The sequence below is a fragment of the Pyrus communis genome, chromosome 3 (assembly GCF_963583255.1).
Source record: "Pyrus communis chromosome 3, drPyrComm1.1, whole genome shotgun sequence".
Taxonomy (NCBI): Eukaryota; Viridiplantae; Streptophyta; class Magnoliopsida; order Rosales; family Rosaceae; genus Pyrus; species Pyrus communis.
In genome coordinates this window covers 22,422,678-22,447,419 of record NC_084805.1, presented here as the reverse complement: position 1 = coordinate 22,447,419, position 24,742 = coordinate 22,422,678, and the positions used below count along the sequence as shown (strand labels likewise).

The 24,742-nt window shown below is 37.8% G+C and overlaps 6 protein-coding genes across 8 annotated transcripts; all 6 read left to right on the top strand.

The window, feature by feature from the left end:
* Positions 1–737: 737 nt before the first annotated feature.
* On the top strand, positions 738–6,092 carry LOC137728686 (2-dehydro-3-deoxyphosphooctonate aldolase). 3 transcript variants are annotated; one of them, XM_068467426.1, is made up of 15 exons: positions 738–817; positions 1,126–1,197; positions 1,306–1,403; positions 1,522–1,618; positions 1,981–2,046; positions 2,523–2,582; positions 2,739–2,813; positions 2,933–3,017; positions 3,266–3,324; positions 3,776–3,820; positions 4,105–4,203; positions 4,619–4,666; positions 4,811–4,858; positions 5,257–5,335; positions 5,774–6,092. In XM_068467426.1, the coding sequence occupies exons 2-14, from the start codon at positions 1,162–1,164 to the stop codon at positions 5,311–5,313; spliced, it is 873 nt and encodes a 290-aa protein (XP_068323527.1). In that variant the 5' UTR covers positions 738–817; positions 1,126–1,161; the 3' UTR covers positions 5,314–5,335; positions 5,774–6,092. The 3 variants fall into 3 exon arrangements, with proteins under 3 accessions (XP_068323527.1, XP_068323524.1, XP_068323525.1); XM_068467423.1 differs by having other exon boundaries at positions 744–863; XM_068467424.1 differs by having other exon boundaries at positions 774–838.
* A 401-nt stretch (positions 6,093–6,493) lies between these two features.
* LOC137729129 (uncharacterized) lies at positions 6,494–9,953 on the top strand. The gene has a single exon (XM_068467969.1). It carries the CDS (start codon positions 6,620–6,622, stop codon positions 9,704–9,706), a length of 3,087 nt encoding a protein of 1,028 aa, XP_068324070.1. The 5' UTR covers positions 6,494–6,619; the 3' UTR covers positions 9,707–9,953.
* Positions 9,954–11,019: 1,066 nt separating this feature from the next.
* On the top strand, positions 11,020–11,352 carry LOC137728447 (agamous-like MADS-box protein AGL29). Its single transcript, XM_068467229.1, has one exon. It carries the CDS (start codon positions 11,020–11,022, stop codon positions 11,350–11,352), a length of 333 nt encoding a protein of 110 aa, XP_068323330.1.
* A 3,668-nt stretch (positions 11,353–15,020) lies between these two features.
* On the top strand, positions 15,021–16,151 carry LOC137728446 (putative F-box protein At1g50870). Its single transcript, XM_068467228.1, has one exon. The coding sequence runs from the start codon at positions 15,021–15,023 to the stop codon at positions 16,149–16,151; it is 1,131 nt and encodes a 376-aa protein (XP_068323329.1).
* Positions 16,152–17,835: 1,684 nt separating this feature from the next.
* LOC137727381 (uncharacterized) lies at positions 17,836–20,995 on the top strand. The gene is made up of 15 exons (XM_068466249.1): positions 17,836–17,906; positions 18,154–18,216; positions 18,344–18,401; positions 18,497–18,560; positions 18,693–18,753; positions 18,890–18,941; positions 19,028–19,121; positions 19,208–19,243; positions 19,409–19,466; positions 19,892–19,949; positions 20,036–20,120; positions 20,283–20,315; positions 20,410–20,461; positions 20,559–20,607; positions 20,684–20,995. The coding sequence occupies exons 1-15, from the start codon at positions 17,892–17,894 to the stop codon at positions 20,782–20,784; spliced, it is 879 nt and encodes a 292-aa protein (XP_068322350.1). The 5' UTR covers positions 17,836–17,891; the 3' UTR covers positions 20,785–20,995.
* Positions 20,996–21,483: 488 nt separating this feature from the next.
* On the top strand, positions 21,484–24,729 carry LOC137729983 (putative cyclin-B3-1). Its single transcript, XM_068469045.1, has 9 exons — positions 21,484–21,550; positions 22,015–22,287; positions 22,363–22,485; positions 22,805–22,894; positions 23,036–23,197; positions 23,273–23,332; positions 23,427–23,525; positions 23,691–23,869; positions 23,963–24,729. The coding sequence occupies exons 2-9, from the start codon at positions 22,135–22,137 to the stop codon at positions 24,096–24,098; spliced, it is 1,002 nt and encodes a 333-aa protein (XP_068325146.1). The 5' UTR covers positions 21,484–21,550; positions 22,015–22,134; the 3' UTR covers positions 24,099–24,729.
* Positions 24,730–24,742: the final 13 nt, after the last annotated feature.

The following is a 24,742-nucleotide window of genomic DNA, read 5'->3' as shown; positions in this document are numbered from 1 at the left end:
ACTAACTTTATCCTCTTTTTGCAGCGTCTTAGCAAGTTGAAGCCCGACAATCAACCAAAGTGCCAACTCCTCGGGAAGCTGTGTGCTCGAGTCAGGGACCCTTCCCAGCGAGATTTCCTGCCCGAACAAGTATAACACAAAATTAATTGAATTTATACATATACATGTAACAAATATTAAGAAGAACAACAAATTGCATGAACAATAAAGTTAGAGTGTAAAAAAAAAAAACTTATAAAATATATGAATTTCCGAATTATGTTCTAAATTTTTTGAAATTACTCCGTTTTTGAAATTTTTGTATTGGCCAAAAATTCCAAATTTAAAAATTGTGATATCATCCGATCCAATTATGAAATTTTGAAACAAAAATTGAAAAGAATATTTCCGACCCGATCCTTGCAAAAAACACACTTAATTCTTCTTCGTGTATTTTTAACTTTTTAAATGAATAAATATAAAACCAAAAGACATAAATAAATAGATGCGGAAATGATTTCCCCATTTACTAAAAAGCATTTTAAGGTAACAATATAATTCACTCTCTAAAAGGAGCTCATCAGATTCGATTAAAAAACAAAAGGAGCTTATCAGATAAGCAGACAATCTCGACTCTTCGTAGACGAAGGAATCTTGGGAAGCCCAAACCAAAAAAAGAAGCCCTATTTACAAGTGAAAAAACAGTCGGTGACATAATTAACTTATTTTTTTTATTAAAAAAGAAAAAGAAAAAGGATATTTCGCCTCTGCTTCCTCCTACACCCTCACTCGCCGAAGCTCTCCCTCCGTCTCTCTCTGTTTTCGCGATTGAAGTGAGGTTGATTTCTTTCCTTTATAGGTCTGTGAAAATCAACTGCAGTTGGGTATGAATTCGCATTCGAATTTCGTTTAAATTTCTGTTTGGTTGCCCAGAAAATTGCGGGAAAAGTAGACTGCCTCCCAATGAATCTCCGACAGTATCGACATTCTGAATTATCAAAATTCTTGCCCCTCCCTCCCCCAAAAAAAAGAATTATGAAAATTTATTAAAATTTTGGTTACTGCTTTTGATTAAATTAACAAATTTTGAGTAATGTGGTCAATGATTTACGTGTTATGATTGAATCCTGATATCTGTAGCTGCAGTTGTTTGTTTGTATTGTTTCAGCTAAGTGGGAAGATATGGATTCATCAGTTCTGCTATATAACCAGCTCAAGGTTTAATTTTGTTGGGATTTTTTGAATTCTTACGTTAAAGGGTATATAAATTCGGATGGTTTATTGCTCCAATGGCACTTTAATTTTATTTTGTTTCAATCCCAACAGGGGGCAGAACCGTTTTTCTTGTTAGCCGGTCCCAATGTGATTGAATCCGAGGAGCACATTTTCCGGATGGCCAAGCACATTAAGAGCGTCGCAACAAAGTATTCTCCTTCTCTTTGGGATTTATTCATTTTGTCGAAATGGGATAAAGATTGAATTGAAATCTGCGTATTTTTTCGGTTTTTGGCAAGATGGATAATTTATTGTTTAATCTTGTAGAGTTGGATTGCCACTGGTTTTCAAGTCGAGCTTTGACAAGGCCAACCGTACGTCCTCAAAATCATTCCGGGGTCCTGGCTCGGAAGAAGGCTTAAAGGTGGACCGCTGTTCGTTATCTTGTTCTCATGCTAAGTTTAGATATGAATCGCTTTGGCTGATACGGTAATAAATATAGAGAACGTATTAGATATTGTTAAATGTTCAAAGTGATTGTTTGTGTCATCAGATTTAGAAGACTTCAATTCAGTGTTATTGATCAGTTTTTCCCGTTGTGGTTAGTCGATAGGTTAGAAGTTCTTCTGTGACATGTGTTCTTACTACGGGCATATAGAAACCATGGTTTGATTCTTCGAGAGTGGAATTTCTCTTTCTTAACGTTTAACTGGGCAGTAATTTTCAATATAGACGACATTCAATTTAGAATCACCAATTCCTCTTTGTTTCTCCTTTTTCTTTCAGATCCTTGAGAAGGTTAAAACAGCATATGACCTCCCTATAATTACAGATGTACATGAAGCTAGCCAGGTGAGCATTCCGTCTCCTCTCTTCAGACACAAAAGTTTAGATCTTGTTCTTAGTATACTTGTTCGCTTAAGCTTTAAAGTTTGTGGGTCAAAGATAAGGCCGTAAGAGTAAAATGATTGAATTTCATTTGACAAAACGCTGTTTGCTTTGCTGAATAAATGTGTACCATTTGGGTAACTTGGATATACTATCCTCATCACTATATGTCTCTGTAACAATGTGTGTGGACTGTGGATAACGAGAAGTTAGACTCTGGCATTGATTATAATGTACTCCATTACTAATTTCTTGATCTTGAACCCGATGAATAGATCTATATGTTCTATCTTGAATACTTGCATGCACATCTGAAAAAGCCATCCATGCTTGTCTACTTCTTTGCCATCCCATGTTAGACAAAGAGAAAAGTTTGAACTGGATTTTGACAGGTCAGGAACTGTTTCTCACGTTTCTTCTTTGTTCTTTGTTTTTTCTAGTGTGAAGCAGTTGGTAAAGTTGCAGATATTATTCAGATTCCTGCATTTTTATGCCGCCAGGTGAAGGGATAACACTGTGCCTCCTACCAGCAGATATTTTCATTAAATATTTTTACGGATGTGTTGCTAAAAAGAGGAATAAAAAGTTAAAAAGGAAGTTTTGAAAGGATGCAATAGCTGGAATCTTATCTTATTTGTGACTTCTTATGATGACAGACAGATCTTCTAGTTGCAGCAGCCAAGACTGGAAAAATTATCAATATTAAGAAGGGCCAGTTCTGTGCTCCTTCTGTGAGTGATCTTTCTCTCTCTCTGACCTAACTGATTAGACCTCCGCTGACTACTCTCATTTAAAATATTTTTGTATCCTTGTGCTTCAGATATTAAGCTTGAACGTGTTCATATTTCAGGTCATGTTAAATTCTGCGGAGAAGGTTAGACTGGCTGGAAATCCAAACGTGATGGTTTGTGAGAGGGGAACTATGTTTGGCTATAGTAAGTCTTACAGCAGCTATGTATTAAGCTATGCTTGCCCCGCTATCTGTATCCATTGCTTTAACACAAGTGAAAGTAAATTCTGCTTGCATCATGTCCCCTTTTTGTTTCTAAACTTTCATGCATTGATTCCCCATTCATATTGTATAAGATGTACAATTGACCTACATTCTAGGAAATTATTTGTTCATTCTCATAAATTGTTCTTACTCAGTTGATTAATCCTATGTCTCTTCTTTGATTCATAGATGATTTAATTGTTGATCCTCGCAATTTGGAGTGGATCAGAGAAGCTAATTGTCCTGTGGTAAGTTAATGTTAAAGTTTGTTCTTTTATGTGCTGTTGTTGTTTTATGCTCAATTTCGTTTTGTTTTGCTTTATTTCTGGAAATTCTGTTGTGAGGAATATTGGAAGTACGTATAGGAAGCTTCTGTAGGAAGTGTTGCCTGTTGAGTATGAAGTCAATTACAAAGAGGTTGGGATATGTGTTTCTTGGTCCAAGACTCCAAGTCATCTGACTGTAATGTGGCAATATAGATATAGAAGCTGGTTAACAACTTGACATGTATCCTGTTTAGTTGGGTGACTATTAACTGCTCCTTACTAATGCTTTCAGACCTTGGTTCTTGTCAGATGATTCTTTTGTATTTTGCATTCGTCCAGTCCCAGTTTTCAGTTATCTTAACGTGCTGCCTCCATTCTCATTTAACAATCTGAAGACCAGATCATGTGACTCAACTCAAATGTTTCACTACAGGTTGCTGACGTCACACATGCTTTGCAACAGCCTGCTGGGAGAAAGGTGAGAAAATTTGTTGAGCTCTGCAGCTTCCTCTCTTAGAAACGCATGGTTATTCTAGCTGCAAATTATATATTCTGTGGTATTTCACATGAAATCTGTAACCAATATTATTTATTCATCTTCATGTCTCATTGGCATTAGCTATGACCTGTCGGTTTCTAAGGGTGATGTTGCAATATTTCTACCATTTTTTTTAGCATCAACAGCTTTAATATGCTGAATTTAGTTTGATATTATTTTGTTGTTGAATTTTGCTTCCCATTTCACCCTACTTTATCCTGTAGTTGGACGATGGAGGTGTTGCCAGTGGTGGTCTTCGCGAATTGATACCATGCATTGCAAGGACAGCAGTCGCTGTTGGGGTGGATGGTATTTTCATGGAGGTAAAGTAATCTTCTGAGTTCTGAATCTGATGCCTGCATTTTTTGTTTCGCCTTCTCTGAGGATTATCATTTTCAATTCTGGGGTTTGCTTTAAAAGAAAATTGGGTGATGTTAACTAATTCCACTTACCAGTAATGCAAAAAGTAACTTGAATTCATTTTGAGTTCACTTGAAGGAGCTTTATGAATAATTTCTCTTAAGTTATCTGTAACTATAAATGTGCATGCAAATTCGAAAGTGTCCAATACGAATTCATCTTTCTTAGCTTTTCATTGTATGACCATAACATACAAAGGTGCAGTTGCAGATGTTTCTTAGGGTAGTCTTCTTCATTATGAATAGATTCATACACACATACTTATTCACGCTTGCATACAGACTTTTGGGTTGCTAAGATTTTCCTTTGGTTACTTAGGTACATGATGATCCTTCTAACGCTCCAGTTGATGGTCCAACTCAATGGGTGAGTAATGCTTTCTTATTTGCATGCGCATTTTTTCTGGAAGTTCATTCCTGTTTTGGGATGTTTGAATATATGGGCATTGTTTAACTAAAGAGTACTTTCTTAAGTTAAACTGTTTAAAATACTTCTAATTTATGATTTTAGCCCTTGCGCCACTTGGAGGAACTGCTGGTAGAGCTCATAGCAATTGCTGTAAGTCCCTTCCGTAATACAAGCATTTACATTTATGATCATTTGTGTGTTAATTGTTGAAAAACTACTTGAGAGAATTTGTGTAAATGGAAACTATAAGATCTTGGTTACTTGGGAGAGTCAAATACATAGTCGTTACATTAACCATGGAAATGCAGTGTTAGCTGTACTATGAATACTAGATTCTTTTAACAACTTTTCAAACAATTCAGAAGTACTTATTTAGACATATTTTATATGGTATAGTCTATCATCCCACAACCTTCCGTCTTTCTCTCACATGGCTAGAGAGTGAAAGATAAAGAACAAGAATGATTTTTCATTTTGATTTTTTTCATTCTTAATAATATGATTTTTCGTTTTATTACTGGATATTCTGTTTTGTTGTTAACTCTTAGAGGGTAAGCAAGGGGAAGCAACCTTTCAACATTGATCTCACACCCTATCGCGATTAGAAGACTTGAAGCTACTCTATTGGTAAGATGGTGGTATAACACATTAAGTATTTGTCTGTTTTTCTTATGTTGCCCATTACTGTGAATCGGTGGTGTGTAAAAGCCCATCCTAGAGTGAAAGGAGAGCACATCCACCCTCAGCCCTGTACCCGTGCAGGTTGGGGCAAAAAGATGCAGAATTAAGCGTTTTGCGGTACTCTCAATCATATACTTTTTACACCTCCAGGCAATATATAGGTCTAGAACTCTCATAAGAAAATCAATGTTAAAGAGTTTAAGGAGTTTCTTACTTGTCACCGCCAACATATATGCTGCCTGGCGATGGATTTTTACAGAGTCTAATAAACCTACTTTTGACCAAAATGGCTGCTTCCTTTTTGCGTAACTGCTTCCATTTCTTGTTTCTTTGAGTCTGCTCCCGTTGTTACTTACATATGATTTTTATTCCTTTTTATTTCAGGTATTTATCTGTGTTGGGGGAAGGGGAGTGACATTGTACCGCAGCCACCCCCGTTCGATGAGCCGAAATGTTTACACTTCGAAGCATGCAGACCAGGATCAAATGTGAGATAAGATGCTGTCCTCCTTGGATTTGCCAGCATTTGTTTATCATTGTATTCATGAAGTCATTAGTACTGCGCCCTTGGCCCGAAGAAATTGTTTGTCATGATATTCGTGTTTGCGTTCCTCGTTAAACGTCCGTACATTTTATTCAAGATCTTCAAGTTCCGACTATGTACCTTGTCGCTTAAGAAATAAAGAATTATGTTTTTCTTCAACTATTAGTTTTCACTTTTCATTGGATAAGCATCAAGGGTGTTTTCAGTGAAAGTATTAACGTGTTTCTAATAAAAACGTTTGCTAACGGATGTTGGCGGAGAATTTTTAAGGACGTGTTTGCACCAAGTGGTAAACTTGATGCTTAAAGTAGTTGGATACAACGACTGTTAGTGGTTAAAGTGGTAGTGTTATCGGTCGGAGTAGTAATATTGCGTTTGAAATGTAATTTCCCACCATGAAGAAGCAATATATTATGTAATAATCCGTCGATGTGAAAAAATTCCGTCATTTCCATTTCGTGAGGATCGAACCTCAAAAAAAAAAATAGTTGAAAAAAAGGCTGAGTTAAATACGAGATTTACCCTTTAAACAACTGAAAAACCCTCATATTCATAACACGTGTTTATCAAAGCCCTAATTGCTACAAACCAGAGAACTTCCTCCGCAGCGCGGCCAAGCCATCGTCGTCGTCTGCCCCAAAAAAGAATCCGAAACCTTCGATTTCCCGGCTCTCATATTTCTTCCAATGGCCGATAACACCCGAAACATCCGAAACATATGCATACTGGCGCACGTGGATCACGGCAAGACCACGCTCGCCGACCACCTAATCGCCGGAACCGGCTCCGGCGTCGTCCACCCGAAACTCGCCGGGCGCCTCCGGTTCATGGACTATCTCGACGAGGAACAGAGGCGGGCCATCACCATGAAAAGCTCCTCGATTGCGCTCCACTACAAAGACCACTCCATCAATCTCATCGACTCCCCGGGCCACATGGACTTCTGCAGCGAGGTCTCCACCGCCGCCCGATTGAGCGACGGCGCTCTGGTCCTGGTGGACGCCGTCGAGGGCGTCCACATCCAGACGCACGCCGTGTTGCGCCAGGCCTGGATTGAGAAGCTGACGCCGTGCTTGGTGCTGAACAAGATCGACCGGCTGATCTCCGAGCTGAAATTGAGCCCCATGGAAGCTTACACGAGGTTAGTGCGTATTGTTCATGAGGTTAATTGGATTGTGAGTGCGTATCAGAGCGAGAAATACTTGTCCGACGTGGATGCTATACTTTCTGGGCCGGCGGGGGATGTGGGTAGTGATGAAAATCTGAGCTTTTTGGATGTGGAGGATGATGAGGAAGATACGTTTCAACCCCAGAAAGGGAATGTGGCGTTTGTGTGTGCTTTGGACGGTTGGGGTTTCTGCATTAGTGAGTTTGCTGAGATTTACGCTTCAAAATTTGGGGTGAGTGCGGCAGCATTGACAAAGGCTTTGTGGGGACCTAGGTACTTTAATCCGAAAACCAAGATGATTGTGGGGAAGAAAGGTGTAGCTGGTATGAAAAATGCTAGGCCAATGTTTGTTCAGTTTGTGCTTGAGCCGCTCTGGCAGGTTTATCAGGCCGCTTTGGACGATGATGGCGGTGGGAAAGTGATGCTTGAGAAAGTTATTAAGTCCTTTAATTTGAATGTGCCGCCTCGTGAGCTTCAGAACAAGGATCAGAAGGTTGTGCTTCAAGCAGTGATGAGTCGTTGGCTTCCGCTTGCAGATGCTGTTTTGTCGATGGTTGTGAGGTGTATGCCTGACCCGGTTGCAGCACAGGCGTTTAGGATAGGGCGGTTGCTTCCAAAGAGACAAGTTTTGAGTGATGGGGTTGATTCGGATGCGCTTGCAGAGGCGGAGCTTGTGAGGAAATCCGTTGAAGCTTGTGATTCGAGCCCTGAAGCTCCCTGTGTTGCTTTTGTATCCAAAATGTTTGCTGTCCCTATGAAAGTACTTCCACATAGGGGATTAGATGGGGAAATTGAAAACAACGTAAGTGATGAGGGTGAATTGAATGAGTGTTTCCTTGCATTTGCAAGGATCTTTAGTGGGGTTCTTTATTCAGGACAGAAAATTTTTGTCCTTTCGGCTTTGTATGATCCATTAAAAGGGGAGTCAGTGAAAAAGCATTTGCAGGTGGCTGAGTTGCAATCTCTGTATCTCATGATGGGCCAAGGCTTAACACATGTGGCCTCTGCCCATGCCGGGAATCTTGTGGCAGTTCGAGGCCTTGGCCAGCATATACTGAAAAGTGCAACACTTTCATCGACAAAAAACTGTTGGCCTTTCTCCAGTATGGCATTCCAGATTGCTCCTACTCTAAGAGTCGCAATTGAGCCAACTCATCCTGCAGATATGGGTGCACTGACTAAGGGTTTACGGCTGCTGAACCGGGCTGACCCGTTTGTTGGGGTAACAGTTTCTGATAGGGGAGAAAATGTGCTGTCTGCTGCAGGAGAGGTGCATCTTGAAAGATGCATAAAAGATTTGAAGGAGAGATTTGCAAGGGTAAGCCTGGAAGTGTCTCCACCTCTTGTGTCTTATAAAGAGACCATTGAGGGTAATGTAGCCGACAAACTTGAGAATTTGAAATTCTTTCGTACAAGCTCAGATTATGTTGAGAAAAAGACAGCAAACGGTAGGTGTACGATAAAGGTGCAAGTCATAAAGCTCCCACCCTCTTTAACTAAGGTGCTTGAAGATAGTTCTGATTTACTTGGAGATATCCTTGGAGGTAGAGCTTCTCAGACCAGTAAAAGTTTTGACACAGAGATTTCAAGGATTGCAGAAGATGAGAACCCGATTGAAGCACTGAAGAAACGTATCATGGATGCTGTGGAGAGTGATATTCTGTCAAGTGGTGATGACGACAAGCATCGGGTTGAGAAGTGTAAACTAAAGTGGCAAAAATTACTTAAAAGGATATGGGCGCTTGGCCCTTCGCAAGTAGGTCCTAATATCCTCCTTACTCCAGACCTCAAAGGAAAGGGTTCAGATGGCTCTGTCCTCATCTGCGGTTCCTCTCACGTATCTCAAAAATTAGGGTTTGTGGATGCTTCTGGCATTGGCAATACACCTGCTGATACATCTTCAGAAGTAGCTCAAGCATTGTTAGTTGAGGCGGAGAGCCTTGAAAGCAGTGTAGTATCTGGGTTTCAAGTGGCGACAGCAGCTGGACCTTTATGCGATGAACCTATGCGGGGTTTAGCCTTTATTATCGAGGCTAAAATTGAACCATTGATGGCTCAGTCTGATGAAGGGGAAGCCTCCCACCACCAACCTGAGCAATATGGTATCTTCAGAGGACAGGTAATGACAACCATCAAAGATGCTTGTAGAGAAGCTGTACTTCAAAAGAAGCCACGGCTTGTGGAGGCCATGTACTTCTGTGAGTTGAATACGTCAACTGAGCATTTGGGTTCTATGTACGCTGTGCTTGGGCGAAGGCGGGCTAGAGTTTTAAAGGAGGAAATGCAGGAAGGCTCCCCATTGTTCACTGTGCATGCATATGTGCCAGTTTCTGAAAGCTTTGGTTTTGCAGATGAGCTTAGAAGATGGACTGCTGGTGCTGCAAGTGCTCTTCTTGTGCTTAGTCACTGGGAAGCACTTCCAGAAGATCCTTTCTTTGTACCAAAAACAGAAGAAGAAATTGAGGAGTTTGGTGACGGGTCTAGTATGCTTCCCAATACTGCAAGGAAACTAATTAACGCCGTAAGACGGAAGAAGGGCCTTCCTGTAGAGGAAAAAGTAGTACAGCACGCGACCAAGCAGAGGACCCTGGCTCGTAAAGTGTAAGAGGTTGGTGATATACTTTAGCTTTAGGGTTAGGGCCAAGTTAGATGAGCGATTTACTACTCCTGTCGAAATGCAGGAGTTTTTGGTATCTACTGACTATAGCTTAATATCTTCTGGCAAATTGGCAGTGCTGCTATAGATTGAGACTAATTTGGTTGCGTAAATGGTTCGTAATCTCAGTTTTTGTATGTTGCTGTGGCTGGATAACAATTTTGATGGCCCTATAGAAATCTGAATTTTGAATGGATATGTTAATTTGACCAATTAAGGCCAAAGCATCAATAACAAAATTCGCTTATGACGGAGAAAATCAAGTTATTGGTTGAACGTTGAAGATGAACCACGAGTCCACGACTTTGGATCAAACATTATGGTGTTCTTATTTGTACAACGAGAGAAATTTGGGCTGAAATCTCACAATAGGTCAACTATAGTCATCAAGTTAACTGTTTTTGGGATTCGAACTTGATAATTCCTTTACAAGTGGAGATATATACCATCATAATACTAAATGAATTTACATACCCCAGTCATTTTTGTTTCTTGATTTTTTTTCTCTACATCCTTCCATCCAAAATTCAGGAATAAACAAAAGCCAAATTGCCAAGTAATAGTCGGTCACATAACCCCTTCTTTGTTGGGAGAAGTTTTTAGTTGTGACGGGAACACGGGTGGTACACCACGTGTTTTTATGTAAGTGGTGAGAAATTTTATTTTTTAAGTTATTAACTTTTTAACACACATATCCCACCATTTATATAGAGATACGTGGTGTAACACCTCGTGTGACGATCACATTGAAAAATCTCTTCTTTGTCAGGTTGGCTTAAGAGACACTCCAAAATATAGGAAATATGATGTCATACTCCTCCATTATTAGTTACCCTTTCTCGAATAAAAAAAGGGTTCGGTTACCCTTTTTAGTAATTTTTGTACCCAGTAATCCTAGGTAGATCATTTTTTTAGATTAAATTTACAAATGATGTAATGTGTCACTAATAGATGGTCTTCCTAGTATTATCTGTTTGTATTAAATAAGAAGAAAAATGGTAAGCATGATATTATTGTATAAATCAATTTAATAAAAAAAAATGGCAATTCCATATTTTGCTGACTTATGACAATCCAAAGAAAAGGAAACTCTAGTTCTTCATGAATTACAGGCAAGCTGTCGTGTATATATAGAGACCCTAGTTCTTCCTTTGTGAGTACTCACAAGTCACAACATTCTTTTGAGCAAATTCTATAGATCAAGAAGAAACGTTTCGTGTATACATCTACAATCCATTCATCGGAAGCAGGAAGATCGACATATGGAGAAGATAAACAGCAAGAACTGCCTAAAGTCCACCTTCTCGGAGCGTCACGACGCTTTGTTTCGTGAAGCCGAAGAATTTGCTCCCGGCCGCCTGGTTCCGAGATGGCTGTTGTCGTCTTATCACGGGACAACTAGCTACGCCTATGGAATCCCCTCTGTGAACAAGGTCTTGGATCGCTTTCTTGGTGAAGGAACTTCATCTAAACGTCATGATGATGATAATGATGATGGTGACGACGATGACGATGATGATGGCGACGAAGACTTGGAACGCAAGAAAGAGAGAGAAAGTGGAAGAGATCAAGCGGTTGTTGCCTGCGCCACATAAAAACTGGGGACTAGAGGAACTACCGAAATATAAGGCTTTCATGCAACGTCTCAAAGCGAAAGTGGATTCTAAGATACATGATATGAAGAGGAGAGAAACCAATAACTAATATGGTTGCAGTCTGAATTGTTGGTTTTATTAGGGAAGTTTTGATTCATCAAGTGTTTTTTGATGTTCAAAACTTCAAATAAAGATTCTTTTTTTGTATTCCTTTTGGTTTATTCTTCAAGCCTTAAGAAAATAATTTGTATTCATCCTTCATCGTTGAATGATAATTTAATCTACATTGTTGTAGCATTCTGTATGTCTCAGTCGATTTGTTCTTGATGCAATTGCAACTATTTCCATAGTTCAATCTATAATAGATAACCATTTAGATCACCACTGACATGTAGTCTTACGAGGATGCGAAGAATTGTCTCACATTAAATTTTATTTAAAAAAAATGTAACGACTTATAAGGAATTGGATCACTCTTACTGATGCCAATATAATGTTTCCTTCTGTATAAAGAAACATTATCGATCTTTATACTTTGACCCATTTTAACTTTTATCTCCATCTAGTCCCTTACTTTTGTTCAATTAATCAATAATAAGATCGTACAAATCTAATAAGCAGAATATATAGACGCTTACAATTTTGGGATGATTGAAACTGTTTTGGAGATACAAAATGTCGGAACCGAATCTCCTCCAGACCCAAAGAAACTGAGCCCAAGGATCAAATGATTCGGGTCATTGAAATTTGATCAAACGGTTACAATTATTATAACTTTAGAGGGACCCCCTGTTTATAGCCGTTGAGTCAAATTTCAATAGCCCAGATCATTTGATGAGTAGGCTTAGTTCTTTGGATCCTGAGAGGATCGGTTCCCAAAATGTCCTCACATTTGGTGGTTGCATATTGCCATGACGGATTGACCGAAAAATTTTCATAACAAATAACATTGTAAGATCAATTTGCCAAAGGGTCTCGGATGGTTAACTCGGAAAGTATTTAAGGGAAATTGAATGTATTAGATAGTTCGGAGTTCAACTTTTCGTTATCACTTTCTTTACGTGACTCGACTATTTATAGAGAAGGATGTCCATAAATCATCAGCTTGCAAGGCTAGGCAAGTTGATGTCACTTAGTACTAGAGTCTAGTAGTATGCATCTTAACTTATTATTGTAAGTGAGAGGTCATAGCTAGGTTCGATTCTCACTATTATTGAATTTGAATTATATTACTGCTAGCCTATTATGAGGCTTAGCCCACTCTTCCACCATTTTAGTGTAAATAACATCGTTTGTGAAAAAAAAAAAGGCTAGGCAAGTTGACGGGCAGAGCAGTCTTCCTACCGGGCGGAGGGTGTAACCCTCTGCAGATGACCAGCCTAGGCAGAGTTATCTAGAGGTCATTGACTCGTTCCTGGACTCAGACATGCAAGGGATAATCTTGGCGAACATGGAATCAGGCGGGAGAGTACTTTGACATGGTAGAGACTCAGTAGAGCATTCTCATGCGTGCTTAGGTGCCATACGGACAGAGTTGCGAGGGGTAGACGCATCTCTCTGTTCGAGGGACATGATGTCTGCTTCGTCCATTAGGGTTGAGATAGCAGTCTGCTTACGATGTCAAGGCTAATCTATAAACATTGAGCTCATATCAACATGACACACTTTGGTTGGACAATAGACATGGTTAGTTTGTCTTCACAAATTCACATTATAATTTAAAAGAATATAAGATTTAAACTTGATAACAATTGACCGCTTAATTAGTACTATAGTATAGTGATATATCTCTTTACTTGTAAATGAAAATTTTGAATTTTGTGGATGATAAATTTGATACTAATTTATTCTCTTACCTTTTAGTGTATATATAGTATTGCATTTAAAAAAAAAAAATTCTATAAATTGTAATGACACAAACCAAAGTGGAAAATGAGTCAAACCATATGGACCATAAATGTAATTTAACCATATGCGCGTGTCGAATGAAATTACTAAATTGCCCTTAAAATCCCTACAAGTCCTCGTTCCGGCTACTATTTATTCTTTCGTTGGTCTAATCCTCTCTCACTCGTAGACCCGCCGCTGGTTGGAATTTTCTCTCTCCTTCTGAGTGCATCTCCTTGTCTCATTTTCAGACGAATTACTCTCTCACTCTTGAATTTTCTTTTCACCGGATCAGAAATCTCTCACTCTCGATTTTTCTTTTCACTGGATCAGAATCTCAATCTCAATTTTAACCAAAAGTCAGAGGTACGAAAATCATACATTTTATGTTGTCAAATGAGTTATTCATTTAGACTTGGTTTATTGATGATTTATTGATGATTGTTAATATGGAAATTTTCTAGTATGAAAACTCAAAAGAATAAAAAAAAATCCTTAATCTAAGCTACATTCTGTTTTGTTTAACTTTCTTTTAGCTACATTGATTTTTTAATGCTTAGATTATTAGATTAGCATGATGATGGCCATATCTGCTTGAAATAAATATTAAAAAACAGGAATATTTTAAATTTCACTTTGTTGACAATTTGATGTGAGAGCGGTGGACTGTTTTTTATTGATTATTTATTTTTCGTATCAAAAGAAAATTTTTATTTAATAAACTATAAGATAATTATATGTGTTCCTCTTAGGAAGATGAGCAATGCACTTTCCCGATTACACTGTTGGGTACCAACGGGAAATCTGCTAGAAGATACTGATATTTTATTTAGGTAGTTTAGTCAAAATAATTTTCAAAATTGACATAACTCTTCATTTTAGTTTCTGAGATTTAAAATCAATAGAAGTGGTCATTGGATTTGTTCACTATCAATCATTTTGATCATTTCGTGAAAAAACTATGACCAGAATGATAAAAAATACTCTCAATTTAATAAATAATGGGACAAATTATTTGACAAAAAAATGAGAGTATTTTTGTAATTTTGGTCATTATTTAACAGAGATTTTTTTTGAAATGATGAAAATGATTGACGAGGAAATAACTCAAGGACCAATTGCGAAGTTATACCAATCTCAGAGACTATTTTAACAAAAAAACCTTTTATATATTAATAGGGATAAAAAAGATTATACATTAATAGGGATAAAGTTGAAGGAAAGAAAGTGGAATATGAAGATATTGTAGGTATAATTGATCTTTCATCATTAAATGAGGACAATTTTGTCATAATATTTATAATAAATGTTAATTAATGTTGAAAAAAAAAAAACAAATTAACATAGAGCCTCAAGAGTTTGCTTTCCCTATATTCTAACATTTATTATATCGTTTCTTAAAAAAAAATAAAATAAAAAACATGTGAAAAGAATTTATCTTTCCCAAGCCGTTTTCCTCACCAACCAAACACAGCCTAAGTGTACACCATGCATAAGACATCATAGAAACAAAAGTAGCAAGCCTAGCACCCAAAAACAGTCGAACTAACAACTAAAAATCTCACATTACTAAAAAATGATTGGATTGGAAAAGGTAAACTTTAGAGGGAGGATCATAGGAGAAAGATTGGGTTGACAAAGGGATAGAAAGAGAAAAGAGGGAAGATAGGATCAATTGAACTTGCATAAATAGTTAAATACTCGGAGTCTATTAGTGCATTTATTTAAGATTTATCGATTTTAACGATTTACAATGAGCATTGTGGTACACACATATGCAGATGGCGCACGGCTACCACCTGAGAAGTAGGAGGAGGAGGAGGAGATTGGACCCCAAACCAGAAGAACCAAAGCTTCCCTTTGAAATCATTATTGAGATTCTGAGCTGGTTGCCGGTAGAGGCATTACTCCGGTTCAAGTGTGTCAGCAAAACATGGTGCTCTTTGATTGAAGAATACAACTTCATTTTAAAGCACATGAAACGGGTCAGTCCTATCCATCTACAGTTTCGACTTAAAAGCGAAAGGAACCATGTAGCCCCTTACTTTGATTCAAATTACGAGGGCATGGGACGTGTTGCTGGGATGTTTCTGGAGAAGCATATTACTAGTCACCTTTGCCGCATCAGAAATCCGGCAACCCGCCGAGTACTCAACTTGCCTGAAGCTCATAAGGGTGCGAGAAGAATGTCATCTGCTTTCAATTTATCGACTGGTGAGATCAAAGTGGTAACTTTATATGTCGAGAACAATGAATTAGGGTTTCAAATTATGACCGCTGGGAAAGATGAGAAGTGGAGACCCTGGAAGCACCCAAATCAGGGTTTGCTCAAGGAACAAGGCAGAAGGGTAGTGAGATGTAATTTTTTTGCAGCTGAAAAGATGAATGGTAGGGTTTGTTATTCTGCTGAGTTTATGAAAAGAGATGGCCAAGATCTGTCAATATTAGAAGTCCAACGCCTTGATCTGGTGGATGAGTCTGTCTTAACAGCAACCCTACCTCAGGGAGTTTTTCCCGATTTGAACAAAGTTTGCGTCATCAATTGGAACAAGCATGTGGCTGTGGTTGAGATAGTAAATGCCACCCTTCATGCCTTGGTGTGTGAAGACTCCAGGGAGAACAAATGGAGCCCGAAAAAGATCGTTGTTCCGTTGAAGTTCATGGAGAAAATACTTCCACCTCTTCAGGAAGGTCGAGATGTGATCATTCCGGTGAATGTTGATGGTGATGACTTCAGTTTCTATTGTTTTCAGGGAGAACAGTCTTTTGTGTACAACACGAAGATGCAGAAGGCTAAGTATTTATACTCTGGTGTGGATCGTTGGACTGCTCATAGGCCAAGCTTGATGGGTTTTAAGGGAATGAGGCTGGAAGAGGAAGCAACTACAAGTGCAGCCAAGCTTGAGGAGTAACTGGGAGCATTTCAATTACAGTGTTATTTTTCTATGTTCTTCGTTAAGAATGTTGTTATGTTAATTTCTAGAGGATGTTCTTCTTTAAGAATGTTGTTATGTTAATTGAATTTGAACCTTTTAATTATCCAGCTGCTGCATATAGCATATAATTTTGTCCCGGGGGGCCGCCGCAATGGGTTAAAGATGAATGCTTTAACTAATAGGGAGAGTTTGAACACGGGGATAGTGGGTTAAAGAGGAATGCTTTAACTAATAGAGCTATCCACCATTTGCAACCGAGCATATGATTTAAACTTGATTACTACTAGTCACTTAGTATTACAATAGTAAAATATCTAAATTTTGTAAATATCAAGTTTGATACAAATTTATTCCCTTACCCCTTAGCGTAAATATATCGTTTTATAAAAAAAACATTATTGAAATTGAAACTAGCTAGAGTAAATTTACTAAAATTGAAATGACACAAACTGAAGTGGAAAATGAGTCAAACCATATGACCAAAAATGTAATTTGCGTGTTGAATGAAATTACAAAATTGCCCTTAGAACTCCTCTTTTCGACTTATTTATTCTTTCGTTGTTCTAATCCTCGCTCACTCTTAAACTTGCCGCTCTTTCTCCGTCTGGGTGTATCTCCTTGTCTCATTTTTAAATGAGTTACTCTCTTCCTCTCAAATTTTCTTTATGCCCGATCAAAATCAGTCTCAATTTTACCAAAATTTAAATGTACGAAACGCATATGATTTTTATAGTACAACATGAAGACAAATTTATGGAGAAATTTTTGCCTCTTCCTGAAGGTCAAGGTTTGATCATTCCAGCGAGTGTTGATGGTGATGAGTTCAGTTTCTATTGTTTTAAGGAAGAAAACTCTTATGTGTACAACACGAAGACGCAGAAGCCTAAATCATTTTGGTGTAGATCGTAAGAGTGTTCACAAACCAGTTTGATAGGTTTAAAGGGAATGAATCTGGAAGAGGGAGCAACTACAGGTGCAACCTAGACTAAGGAGTAACTGGAGCAATTATAATTTTGATTACATTGTTATTTTCCATGTTCTTCGTTAAGAATGTTGTGGGTACGTCCTGCGTAAGTCTTTTCGGCTCGAGATTGTGGGTATATCCTAACGCTGGTGGTCGAGAACAACTAATATTCCTTAAACTTTATGGAACAAATTATAACTTATAATTTGTGGTTTGAGGCTTTGAGCACTTATTTGGTTTGGTTTGTCACATGGAAAGTCCATCACTAATCAAATAATTTTGGATTTTGTCACATGCATTGAACACTACTTATATATTCTTTTAATAAGTGAAGATCTGTAGACATTTTTTAACATTGAAAAGAGAAATATCATTAAATTAGCAAGTTTAGTTGGTTAACTTAAACATGTTTGATATTAAAACTGTATTACAAATTTAAAATGAGCATCTAGGTCGAAACGACTATGAGATTAGAGAAATGTGTATGAGGTGAGAAAGAATGTTCAAATCTTTTTCTTTTTTGGTTTAGAAAATCTTACAACGAAGAGTTTGTAATAAGGAAAGAAGGGGGTACCTTTGACCAAAAACTTGAGGACAGGGGTAGTAAAGTAAAATCGTATCCTTATTTCAAAAAACGAAAATAAAGATCGCCGCTTTAAGGAGAAGACTCAGAACTTTGCAACGGTCGACTGATCTCATTCCTTTCCATCTCCGAAGATCAGAATCTGAGAAGAGCAAGATCTATCTCCAAAATGACGTCGTTTAAGGTACGCTTCCTTCTACGAATCTATGCAAGAAATTATCGTTTCCAATTAATTCTTTATAAATCGAATTATTCGAAGGATCGATTCAATTAGTGATGCTTTTTGAAATTTGAATTTTACTGTTCATACAAATTCGAGTTCTTTTGAAAAAATTAGGGTTTAGCTTTCAGACATTTGGGGTTTCTTTTCTGGAAGTTGCTTTCTTTTGAATTTTAGCATGAATTGATTGTAATTCTCTCGGTCTTTCAAGAAACTGGATCATCGACAGAGCGCTGTGACATTTCAAGAGAGAAGCAAAATGTTGGCTACTAAGGTCAGAAAGAAAGCCTAAGATTTTCGATTCCCGATTAACTGTCTTTGATTTCTTTCTCTGGTGTTTCTTTTGGGTGAAAGTGATTCTGACATCTGCGAAACCTGCTTGGGTTTTCTCAAAATTTCAGCCAAAATTCAGCGTAGGACAAAATCGGGTGGGAAAAGACAACTCGACACGCTCTAGTGGTGCGGAACCGCAATTCTTGGTTCTTCAGCTGGTTTAAAGTTCTTGTGGTGGTGATTTATTGATTTCTGACATTATATTTCTATTTTTTAAGCAGTTGGTGTCGCAAGTTTTAAGGTTTATACAGAAAGTGACACTGCTAAAGCTGATGCCGGGAGCAGGTAAGTGCAATTTCATTTTGATTATCGAATGTTATAGTTTTAAACAATATCTAAGTTGTTTTAGAACATTAAGTTTTAGTTATTGGCAACCATTTAGATTGTAAGAGAATTATATTTGTTTGCCCCTTTTAGTTTCAGGACTTATGCAGCAGTTAACAAAGTATCAACACAGGAGAATACAGCTGCTTTAAAGGTAACCAATGACCTCCTCCTTCATCTGTTTTTTTTGGCGGTGGATTGGTATGGAGTGTTATTTCTTGTGTAATAAGGAGTTTTTGTTTTAATTGTATATTTACTGCTCTCTTTCTGTAAATTGTTTTGTTATCAAGGCTGGTTTGAAAAGTATGGAGAAGCGAAAAGGCATACTTGGTAACTCGGCAGGTAAGGTTAAACCAGACTGTACTTGTTAGTTGAGTTACACATCTTGAATCAGTTTCTTCTTAAAATTCGTGTTGTCCTTATCTTAGCAAATGCAAATGTTGGAAGAAGAGCATTGGCCGATGTTAGCAATGTCAAAAGCAATTCTTCTAGGATTGTAGGGGGTGATGCCTCTAAAAAAATGTTGGTACCTTCTCATTTGCTCCAGTAGTTCCTCCATTTTGGGTTTTGAGCTAAGAAGTTCTAAGTTTGGGCTATCTTCAATGCAGGACTGGTAAAAGTGAGAGAATTAAATCTTTGCAGCGGTATGCATTTGATATCATGATATTTATTTGCACTTGTGAGGTCAATACTTTTTGGTATATATGCATACCGATGGATATAACTATAGATGCTAACAAAGATGTGAGCAGGCTCAAGACCCTTTGATTTTGCATTAATCTAGTATTGTATTTGTTGTATCTCTTTAGGGTTTCAGTGGGTACAGGCGTTAGGACTGTGAATTTATCATCAAGAAGATCCTTCCTGGTAAGAATGCTAAATCCTAGCATGCCTTTTCCTTGTAACTCTCTTATGTACATGATTGTGTAGTATGTTGTTCTTCTGACTTCAATAGATATTTCTCTCTGTAATCTGAAATAAGAAAAAAAAGAGCCTGCATATGAGGGGTTCATATGCCAATTATCTCCACTACTTTTAAGATCTCACAGTTATTTTCAACCCTTCAACAGGGTATACATCTGCGAAACTTAAAACTCCTTTTCCTGTCCATGTTTTGCTTCTTAAGGGTCAACTCAGTTTGTTTTTTCCACTGTCCCGTTGTATGTTTGACAGCACAAAGACAGGGTTTTATTTTTCTCGAAAGGCTTAGCGAGTATCAATGCCAATCATTTTCATATATTGCAATATATTCTTCCAATTGTAAGTATTGATTATTTTGTTACTTCTGTCAGGGAAAAGGGCGAGAAAGCCCTAGCCAAGCTGCTTCTAAGTTACAGACTTCCAAGAGAGGTAACTTTAATACATCCGAAATGTGGTTATATTTTCCCAGATTAAACAATACCTTTTGAAAATCTTCCATTATGCACAAACTCTAGGTATTAAAGACTTGAAGGCCCTTTCAGAGAATCAAGGGACCAAGGATATTGGTCTAAACCGTGAGTCTGTTGTTACCGATGGCAGGTCTGAACAACCTTTGTTTTCCACCTCTTTATTAGAAATTAGAATTTGTGCCACAATTTTTTTGTTGTGCCTTCAAAAAATTCTTCTCTGGCTCCCATGCTTATGAAACTAAACATTTATAAGGACCCTTGATTAAATTTCTTTTCATTATTTTTTTTTCAGGAGCACTTCTTATACTTCGCTTAAGCCGATAAGGTATCTGATATGCAAAGCATGTTTGTTTAGTTACCATGAATAAGATGTGCATCTGATATTGACGTATTTTCTATTTCCCCTCTCCATTTTAAAGGAAATCTCTGCCAGTGCTAAAGGTCAACCCTGAACAAGCAAGTATTCCAAAGGTTGGTGTGATATATTATATTTATGGTCTTTGGTTTAGTTTAACGGGAGTAGGATTATAAGTTGGACATTTATCTTTTTCTGTTCTCCTTCTTGTAGGACAATGCTGGTACTTCTGAAAATTCTGAAAGGAAAAGTGAGTGTAATGGTAAGATGGTGTGAATTATTTAATTTGACAAGTGCGTGGCACAGGATGTCTGACCAAATGGCATTTTGGAATACAGTTAAGGTTAAAGTTGGCAAGAAAGTAGCATCTAGAGTAAACGCTAATGCTAGGAGCCATCTGTTGAGGAATCGAGTGAGTGATGGCTTTGTGATTATGTAAGTGACTGATCCATACTACTAGTTTTCTTTCCCGCTTAAATCCAGTTAAAAGATTTTTCTGATGTTGCTCCTTATTCCATTAAATCTCATTTTGTTTCTGAATGAATGGACTGGCAATATCTTTCTTGCATTTTTATGGATAGGATTATTTGCTCTCAAGTACAACTACTATCTCAATTTCAGAGCTCAAAACAAATAACAGCAGATGCATTTAGAAGTAAAACTATAAGGGAGTAAGACAAAGAACATGTATTCTGCAGTTCACTCCCAAATTCTCTGAAACTTGTGGCTCCTCCCAGTTATTTTAAATATTTCCAGTATTGTTCTAGAAAAGGAAATTTATCATTGTTCTTGTCCCATGGTGTCTAAAAAATTGATTTCATAATGCTGCATGTGAAAACAAGTCTTGAAAGTCACAGCGTACATAGATTTAGAATGGCTAGACTGGAGAGTAGATTTAGAATGGCTACACTGGAGAGTTGGTTTTAGGTTGTCAGTTTATTTTTAGTCTTGATGGGCTCCTGTAGTCAATTTATTTTTCCTTTATTATTATTGTTTGAATTAGTACATTCATTAACTTTCTATTTCATTGAGTGTCTGTTTCGTTACATTCATTAACTTGCTATTTCATTGAATGATCATTTAATCTTTCATGTCTTAGTTAAACAAGGGCGAGCCTCCTATCTATTAATAATTTGCATGTGCTTTGAGATTGCAGGGGTCAACGCAATTCAAATGCTCGTGTATTGCCAAGAAATTCTGTCAGGGTAAGTGTAATCAGATATAAAACTCATGTCACAGCTCCCCCAAAGGGAAAAAAATTAATGTCATTTTGTTGGACCAGTTGTGACATATAGTTGCTCGACCGTTGTCTATTTCAAACAGTAAAACAATTCCAATTGCATTGCCATATTTTCCTTTCAGTACTTGAAACAATCTATCAATGTTTTTACGACATTTGGTCCCTGAAATCTGTTGAATCTGTGTTATTGTTCAACACAGCAACCGTATTGGCATCAACTTGAAGCTTCATGGCAGTGCATTCATTTTATCATTTTACCTGAGTGATTGCTTTACATTATTATATTTTATTTAGTGTTCTGTACATTATCTCAGCTATCTATAAATATGAGAATACTGCATCATCCTGACTTTGTTTCTTGGCATGTTAGATCTATATGAAATCAATGTACGTTCTACTTATATTCCCTTTATTTTTATTATGATCCAGCCAACTTTGTCCACACTGAAAGCACATGAGTCGCAAAGGACTTTGAAATCCAAGGGTGCATCAGGTCCAAACAAATTAGTTTCTGCTGCTGCAACTTCATCCAAAACTGAAAAAGTCGTTATGGCTTTCCTTCCTGATAATGTTAAGCATGAAGCCACTCAGGTAGAGCTCCCATCTGAAGAAAACAGCAGACAGAGTGCTTCAACTATCATTTCCAGGAGAAAGTCAAATAGGAGGAGATCTTACACATCTCTACTGATGACCGGATCAAAGGTTGGGGCTTACCATGTTCTAGTGACGCCTTTATTCTTATTTGTGGACTTTAATCACACTTATGCCTAATTGCAGTTACTAGAGGAACGTGTTGAAGCTATGAAGGAGGAAGAACTACCAAGCATTGATGATGATTGCAATCAACTGGAAGTTTCCGATTATGTTGATGAGATCTATCAGTATTACTGGGTTTCTGAGGTAATCGTAATGCTCTCTCTAATACCATTGTTTTCATCTTAGTCTGGTAAGGATAGTAGGCTTCAAAATTTTCTTCATACTTTCAACAATTTACCTCCCCCATGAGAAAAGGGACTCAATTCATGCTGGCCTTCAGTATCATTGTCCATAGGTCTTGTCAAGTTTTCGTTACTTTTCTCCATTTTACTTTCATGATTGTCTTATGGGTTGAAACTATGTTTCATGTAGTTCTAGTTCTTTCCTGTTTCCACTTTCTTGTTCCTCTCCTGCAGTGCTAGTTCTGACTTCTTGGCTTTTTTACATTGCTTTTCAACTGCAGGCACAGAATCCACCTCCAGAAAATTTGTTGTCGATTCAGGCAGACATTACTCCTCATATGCGAGGCATATTGGTCAACTGGTTAATTGAAGTACTGGTTTTACCTTCCGATAAACTGTCATGTTTTTTTCCTTTCCGTCTTGCTTAGTTCAATTTTACATATCATCATGTCTAATAGCTGGCTATCCCCTTGATTTTTCTGTGCTAACATTTTTGGTTCATCCGGGATCAGGTACACCACAAATTTGAGTTAATGCAAGAAACTCTTTATCTCATGGTGACATTGCTCGACCAATATCTTTCTCAAGTCACAATTAAGAAGGATGACATGCAGTTAGTTGGTCTCACTGCACTCTTGTTGGCATCGAAGTACGAGGACTTTTGGCATCCGAGGGTAAATATCAGTATCTCAACTCGGATGAATTTTTCATGTTTTCTTTCTAATTCTCTACAACATGAAAAATTACAGGTCAAAGATTTAATTAGCATCTCAGCTGAGACATACACAAGAGCGCAGGTGCTTGGAATGGTATGTGCTTTTCTTAGAACCGGGAAATGTCCTGCTGCATTCTATAGTTCCCTTTTCACTTGTCCTAACAGTAAACACTGGATTTGCTCTTCAGGAGAAAGCTTTTCTTAAAAAGTTGAAGTTTCGTCTTAATGCACCTACTCCTTATGTCTTCATGTTAAGATTTCTCAAGGCTGCTCAGTCGGAAACAAAGGTATACCAAACTGATAATTTGATTAGCGATTAACTCTATAAGTATAATTGGTTGAATACGACAGCTTAATGGGAGTATTAGTTATGGATTGGATAACAATAAAGTCATATCTGAGTGAAACTTTAAGTTTGCTAATAGTCTGTTGCTTTGTGGACATTGCTGCAGCTTGAACATCTGGCATTCTACCTCATCGAGTTGTGCTTAGTTGAATATGAAGCTTTAAGGTTCAAGCCCTCGCTGCTGTGTGCAGCAGCGCTATATGTCGCAAGGTGCACCCTGCAGATTACTCCGGCTTGGACTCCACTGCTCTGCAAACACGCTCGCTATGAAGTATCCCAAATCAGGTACTTCTTCAAAACCTAAGTCAATAACTTTTGTTCCTAACCTAGTAATTGCTTCGGAATGAACATTGACGATCAATATTTTGATTGTTGCAGAGACTGTGCAGAGTTGATCTTAAGATTTCACAAAGCTGCCAGAGTGGGACGTTTGAAGGTCACATACGAGAAGTACTCTAGCCCTGATCTCAGTGGTGTTGCAGCGATAAAACCCTTGGACTCACTTCCACTCTGATTGAGCTCAGAGGAGCGAAGATAACAATGCTAACAATTCGAGAGATATAGACTTCAGCATCATCTAGTAGACATGTTTTCCCCTACTGTTGTTGAAGCCTGTGTGGTAGGACAAAATTCTGCTTGTATATCGTGCTCGTCTTACCCGATTTATCTGTCTACTCTATGGTTTTCTGGACTGTAAAATCTTTGTTCATTTGGTACCGCAGTTCACATCGGTGTGTTGTGTTGCACGCGTTGACGTTACGAGCTCACAGGAGCGTAACAACATATAGTTGTTGCTAAGAAATTATGATGTGAGAACTGAACATTGTTGTTGTAACAACCATTGTTGTGTGAATCTAGTTTCTTGTTAATGGTACACATTGCATAGATCAATCATTTTCTCCTTTTATCTGTTGATAGATCAAAATTAGCTCTTAATTAACATTACATAATCTGATTTTAATGACTCATGCGTGCTTACGAAAGCAAACAAATTTCCCGATGAGCTTGAACTCAAGTTGCAAGGGTAGGGTGACGGTAGATCCTAGATTCGATTCCCGTTTTAAATAAAAATCATACCAGTTCTCACATTGGACATAGCAGAACTGATTTTCGACTCAATAACCGGTTTATTTGCTCTGAAATGCACGAAATTGGCTC

Coding starts and splice junctions, on each gene's coding strand:
- LOC137728686 (XM_068467426.1), top strand. CDS start 1,162: ATGGATTCATCAGTTCTGCTATATAACCAGCTCAAG. Junction 1,198..1,305: donor TGCTATATAACCAGCTCAAG/GTTTAATTTTGT, acceptor CAATCCCAACAG/GGGGCAGAACCGTTTTTCTT. Junction 1,619..1,980: donor GCTCGGAAGAAGGCTTAAAG/GTGGACCGCTGT, acceptor TTTTTCTTTCAG/ATCCTTGAGAAGGTTAAAAC.
- LOC137729129 (XM_068467969.1), top strand. CDS start 6,620: ATGGCCGATAACACCCGAAACATCCGAAACATATGCATACTGGCGCAC.
- LOC137728447 (XM_068467229.1), top strand. CDS start 11,020: ATGGAGAAGATAAACAGCAAGAACTGCCTAAAGTCCACCTTCTCGGAG.
- LOC137728446 (XM_068467228.1), top strand. CDS start 15,021: ATGGCGCACGGCTACCACCTGAGAAGTAGGAGGAGGAGGAGGAGATTG.
- LOC137727381 (XM_068466249.1), top strand. Junction 18,561..18,692: donor AAAGCTGATGCCGGGAGCAG/GTAAGTGCAATT, acceptor TGCCCCTTTTAG/TTTCAGGACTTATGCAGCAG. Junction 20,121..20,282: donor TCTGTTGTTACCGATGGCAG/GTCTGAACAACC, acceptor TTTTTTTTTCAG/GAGCACTTCTTATACTTCGC.
- LOC137729983 (XM_068469045.1), top strand. CDS start 22,135: ATGGCTTTCCTTCCTGATAATGTTAAGCATGAAGCCACTCAGGTAGAG. Junction 22,288..22,362: donor TACTGATGACCGGATCAAAG/GTTGGGGCTTAC, acceptor GCCTAATTGCAG/TTACTAGAGGAACGTGTTGA. Junction 23,526..23,690: donor CTGCTCAGTCGGAAACAAAG/GTATACCAAACT, acceptor ACATTGCTGCAG/CTTGAACATCTGGCATTCTA.